Genomic DNA, 6,000 nt, shown 5'->3' with positions numbered 1-6,000 from the left:
TACATGGCATCAGGGCAGCAGCAACAGGCATCAAAAAGCAAGATTCTGGGCTTCCCTGGTGGCGCAGTTGTTGAGAGTCCGCCTGCCGATGCAGGGGACACGGGTTCGTGCCCCGGTCCGGGAGGATCCCACGTGCCGCGGAGCGGCTGGGCCCGTGAGCCATGGCCGCTGAGCCTGCGCGTCCGGAGCCTGTGCTCTGCAACGGGAGGGGCCCCGGCAGTGAGAGGCCCGTGTACCGCAAAAAAAAACAAAAACAAAAACAGCAAGATTCTGAGACGTTACCACAAGACGATGTAACCACTCCAAAAACAATCCACGTCCAAGAAAAAAATGTACAAAACCTAGAAATCTTAACAACTTTTAAGGCATTCAGTATTTCACACCGCTGCCTCTATAAAATTTAAGATTTGGCCAAAGGAGGACTATAACACTAAAGCCCACATTTGTGAGTGCTGTTCATTTAAACGGTTCCCAGCACGAACCTCTCTGTAGTCTTTTTTTAGTTTGTAAACAGCAGAAAGAACTGAACATCTAATTTTTGAAATTCTTCTGGCTTTTCTTTTTGACCTTTGGTATTTGTATGTATTGACGATCTCTAAACCATTGTACAAAAACACCTTGAAGTGTCAAGCTTTAAAAATGAGTCTTCTTTTCTCTTTCTCCTGTGCAGCTTGGATTATCTTGGCCTTGTCAAAATACATTCTCTAGTTAGAGGTTAGAAATATTTCCCTCCTGGCTCCAGAGTATTGATTTTCTTCAACACTCAGCTCTGTCAGTCAGCTGAAGGGGTGAAAGGTGAAAGTTCACCCAGCACTGCTTGGCTTTACCTTCCTATTAATGTCATGCCCTTTCCACACTGGATCAGTTTATGCGATCACCAATCATAAAGAACTGTTACTGCCCCTGTTTTCCCTATAAGGATACATTCAAGACATCAGGAGCTGTTAAAACACTTCCTGGGATGGACAGTAGAGGCCTTTGAATAGGGACAGTGATGCTCCAGTCAACTCCTTTGATGCTTGTCTATTTCTTAAAGGAAACTGTATTGTTACATGATGACTGACTCAATTTAATTCTCATCTGAAAATTAAAGAAAATCACATTCACCGCTTACATGACTAACCCTCTGTGAGCGAGGATGACCTATTTTGTTGTTGCTCTTGCTTTTTCTGAAAACCAATTATACCCTTTTCCTCAGGGATTCAAATTCAACTCCAAAAGGAGTATTAAATGAAATTAATTTAATGATCGCAGCCCAGCCCCCCACCCCGGGGCAGCCAAGCCGTGTCATCAAATCTGACAAGATAAAATTTGGTACCATTAACAGTCTATTTAGGAGCAATTTAAGGGGGAGATAAAGCAACAGGCACGCAATTCCCTTGCCCAAACCACAGAGGGCGCTGTTGAGTCTTGGTAGGAGTGTGGTGCTCACTTCCACAGCTGGGAGAGAGACTCCTTTACTGCTCAGCTCTCCTTTGTGGACAAGTTTGCCTTTCCTGAAGCTAGCTCTCCAGGGAAATGACAGAAATAGAAGGCTTAATTGGGTACCAAAATTGGGAGAAAGCATATGGATCTCAACTGAGAACGTTTCAGAGTGAACAATGTTTTTAATGAGAAAAACAATCTTCAGTACAATTCAGTTTTATTTCACACACGTAAGTACACAGGGACATTCAGCACATATAGAATCTGTTAAGTGGAGTCATCAAGAAATGCCTTGAGGGCAGACAGCTTACGTCACGTGCTGTACACAGGGAGTTCAATCATTACATTTTCATACAGGTATCACATCATCTTTCACTTGTAAATTACCAATGAAGCCACATATGTCTCTACATTTACAAGGACAGGTCCAAATACAGTGCCAACAAGATCAATAAGACACCAAAAGCGTACACTGGGATGACAAGGTAAAGTTTACCTCAGTGCCGAGAAAATCTGAGCTGTGATGAAGTTTGCAACTGTGGTTGTCAAAACAGCCAAGGAGAGATTGGTGTGAACAAGAATGCAGATGTTGGTTTAGCAGTTAGAGGTGTCTGTCTCACCATCAGATACCATCCACCCCAGAGTTTTACAATTGGAATGTTCTAGGGGCCAACAGTTTTGGCTGTCTGTGCAGCCAGGCTGTGTGGCCAGTGTTCCGAGGCCCACTGCCCAGGTATTTGGCTCCTAGGGCCCTTACAGCTTTGTTCTAACCCTCCATGGGGTGTGCCGGCCATGCTTTGGGGTGGCCTGCCCACAGCCTCACACCTTCCTCCGGATGCCCTGAACATTCTGTTTAAAAAAAAAAAATCTCTAAGGTATACTTTTACACTTCATCATTCCAAAGCAGCTTTGTAGTCTAGAATAAATTAATCCCCATTTCAGTTCGTAAAGTGAACACGTGCTAGGTACTCGCACTGAAGACTCGGGAAACCACTGGAAAATCTGAGAGCACCTCTTGTTCTCCTCAGGTTTCTCTATCTATATCGGGCACAACAGCATGTTCACCAAACAAAGCAAGTCTACGCTGTATGGTTCTGAGTTTCTTCCTGGGAAGCTACATATATAATCTTTATAAATACAATGTACATGCATATGGCATAAATTCACTTTTTAAGAATGCCTGAAGTCTAAAACCAAGGTATAGGATGGGTTTGCCATCACTAGAGATGACAAACTTCATGTCGATATGAAAGAGATGTTCCAGTGGTCTTAATTTCCTAACATGTTCTTTAGAAATCTGTTTCAATAAAATAACAGATGTATTTGTTCCTGGACTGTGATCCTACTTTTTTTGTATATTATATAAACTCTGACAATCGACGCTTTTTAAATTAGACACTCCCGTTATCATTTTGGTTGCTTTGTAAACTTCACGTATTTTTTCTGAATTTAATAAATCTTTTTCTATTTTTGTATTTAATAAACCATTTTGCCCAATTAACCAACCAATCAACAACCAACCAACCAACCAAATCCCCAACTATATACAGAGCAAGGTTTATTAGGAGCGAGTCATCCGAAATATTATTTTACAGATTTTTTTTTTTTCCATTACTGTGAGCAAGAACCAGCATAATCTGACATAAGGAGAAGAAAGTGACCTAGTTAAAGCTTACTTGGAACTGTGATGAACACCCTACTGCAATGCTCGGATAGATTCGGAAAGATTGAGAGCCTCCACATCTGTATACACAGCCAGTCCTCCGTGTACTCTGCCATTTTATAGCAGGGACTTGAGTATATGTGAATTTTGGTACCCTCGGGGGTCCCGGAACCAATCCTCTGCGGCTACTGAGGATGACTGTATGCCCCTGAATGCTTGTGCCATAGTTAATAACTTTCTAGGATACTTGTTTAAAAGAAATGCTGTCTAAGCTTTCCTTTAACTGATCAGTAGTAGTTTGAAGGCTGAATGGTAGCTATTACATGATAGCTGACTTACGGGAACTGCAGGTCTGTGAAGTTTCTGTAAGGAAGGGGTAAGCGCTTTCTTAAAAAGATCTGCAGCCAAAGAACCTTCTTTTCAGGTATACGCTATGCTTTCAAACTGGGTTCTTTATTGCAAAAGTTCATTTAAGAGATTATAGTGACTGGATAATTATCTTAACTAGATCACAAGTAGTGATCATTTTCATTTTGAGCTACTAAATAGAGTATCACTTAAGCGGGATATGAGCCTTTTAGAAGGCTAGGTGTCTGGGAAACTGTAGTCTCCACAAGGAAAATTTGTGTGTGTGTGTGTGTGTGTGTGTGTGTTTCTCATTAATCTCCAATCAGTTAGGTGTTAATAAAGAAGGTAGTGGCTAAACCCTAGGAAATTGGATTGAGTAATTGCCTAGCAATCTCCCGGAGGAAAAAACCCCACGTAAACACAGAATCTTTCTGGTAAACAATAGCACGTTTTAGGAAATCCAAAGGAAAATAGTATCGATAATTAGGACTGCCACATGACCTCAAAACCCAATGTCAGAACAACCAGCTTCCAAGAGCATTCAGAGGTGGGGTTCAGCCTGAGGAAACTGCTGATCTGGGCTGGCAGTGCAATCACAGTGGTTATTGATTTCCGGGCTTCTGGTGCACCGAGCAACGGGACTGCTGGCCGCCCCTCCCTCTGCGGCGGTGAGAAATGACCTGGGGACGGGACGGCCACTTCCTGCGGAGCGATGTGTGCATGCCTCAGTCAATAGGTGGCACGAGCAGGAGTCTGCCCCCGGGGACCATGCGGAGGGACACAGACCCAGCTGTGCCCCCCATGACCCCGGCGGGGGTGGGCACTGAGGAAGGACGGGACTCTGGGCTTGGAGACCTGGGAGAACGGGGACGCAGACACGAGCCCTAGACCATGAAGCGGTGCTCCCTGCCGTCGTGGGCCATGAGGATGACGTTGCGGTTGGAGGTCCAGATGAGCCGGGCCAGCCTGAGGGCGTTGTGGGAGCCGGGGGACGCCGGCTGCACGGGGGGCACCTGGTAGGTCTTAATACAGCGCAGCTGAGGTGCCGAGTTCAGCATGCCGATGCTCCCCAACAGGGAGGTGTTCATCTGGAGGGACACGGGGACAGGAAAGCACACGTGTCACTGCAGGAACCGCTTCCCTTTCCCCGCCACAGAGAGGGTTTCGAGGGACACACCCTTGCGGTCACTTTCTCCCCCATCACGAGGCTTCACGGTCATCTAAGAGTCTACTGTTATCCTCTAAAGGGCTCCTTTCAGTGTATTTGAAATTGTTCTGATGCTGTTACAGCAAATGCGTAAACGCACAGAAATTTTACCTGGTGGGTAGAACTGGACAGCAGGAAAGCCCATCCATCTTTAAGAAGGCAGCTAAATGACACATTTTAATAAAACGGTTCCATCAGACAATATTTGTAAACAGTGGGTATTTCAAATGGCAGACTTTTCTGTCCTTTAGTTATAGTGCTCACTGCATCCCCTGAAGAATGAGCCCCCAAAGACAAGTTGGGGGGCTTAGAATTAGTTTGAGATAATGAAGCAAAGTTCAGCAATAGACAGAGTAATAGGTGACCAGATCAAAGCTCAAAACTTACCCCCCTTCTCCTGTCCACCTACCACACCTTCCCTCCTCACCTGCTTTTTAAAAAATCCAATCTCTGGAAAGCTCTAGTTTATTTTGAAGGAAAAAACAAGAATCAACCACCTCTCAACACTGCACGTGTGGCCCACTGTTTTGCTGCCACGCTAAAGAGAGCACACTCTAACACTTTACTGGTAGGATGTTTTAATCGGTTGGTGATTTCTGCTTTTTGGGCAGCCTTTCTGGCTTTGACTTGAGTCTTAAGTTCTCTTAATTCGTTCACGTAAATGGAAAATAACATGGAAATTATGGCTCACGAACAACTATGCATTCATGTCGAAGTGCTAAATGCTGAATGGCCGTTATCTAAGTGAACTGTCATCTGAGCGACTGAGTCTGAAGAATCCTTTAGATTCTAAATATGACAACATTTTTTCAATATTCATCTTTTGTGCTATTACAAATCACGTGGCAAGCACACTGACCATCAGGAAAGAGGGCTTGGAAATAATATTTTTCTTTGCGCTAATTTTCACGTCCAATTCTTCTCTCCAGCAGTACCTCCACCTGAATGTACGTGATTCTAGGGACGTGCGTGAAGCATGCAGATTATGCTCCAATGTGTACACATGGTTGACACAGGAAACCTTGGCACGTCCTAGGACATTTAAGGTATGTTATTGCTGATATCATGCTCTGCATTTGGATCAGTGCAAAATATAAGCCATTCCTTTCCTGGCCCTTCTCAGAAGCAGGATGGTGTCAGGGGGTGTAAATCATGGCATCTCTGGCAGGACGCGTGCAGGCTCCACTGACATTTTCACAATTTAAATCATCTTGAGTAATAACCCTTTTAAGATGACTAATGTTACTGATTTTCCTGCATTAATAATAGTGTCGAACACAACACAGAGGTGAAAAAAAATCACTAGTGTACGAGGTCACATTTTAAAACCAAATGTATGATTATCATTAACTCTTTC

General features: G+C 44.0%; 1 protein-coding gene across 6 annotated transcripts in view; it reads right to left on the bottom strand.

The window, feature by feature from the left end:
* Positions 1-1,587: 1,587 nt before the first annotated feature.
* WDR7 (WD repeat domain 7) overlaps positions 1,588-6,000 on the bottom strand; it is a 363,724-nt gene continuing 359,311 nt past the window's right edge. For 5 of the 6 annotated variants that reach the window (XM_081251713.1, XM_081251715.1, XM_081251714.1 and 2 more), the window contains one exon: positions 1,588-4,524. In XM_081251713.1, coding sequence (XP_081107839.1) covers positions 4,321-4,524 — 204 coding nt within the window. In that variant the 3' untranslated portion in view covers positions 1,588-4,320. Of the gene's footprint in view, positions 4,525-4,574; positions 4,916-6,000 lie in introns of those variants that run through there. The other variant, XM_081251716.1, reaches the window with a different exon arrangement.

The sequence above is a fragment of the Mesoplodon bidens genome (genome assembly GCF_964165515.1).
Source record: "Mesoplodon bidens genome assembly, chromosome: 13".
Taxonomy (NCBI): domain Eukaryota; kingdom Metazoa; phylum Chordata; class Mammalia; order Artiodactyla; family Ziphiidae; genus Mesoplodon; species Mesoplodon bidens.
The sequence above is the reverse complement of the archived record's forward strand: the minus strand, read 5'-3'. Positions and strand labels throughout refer to the sequence as shown.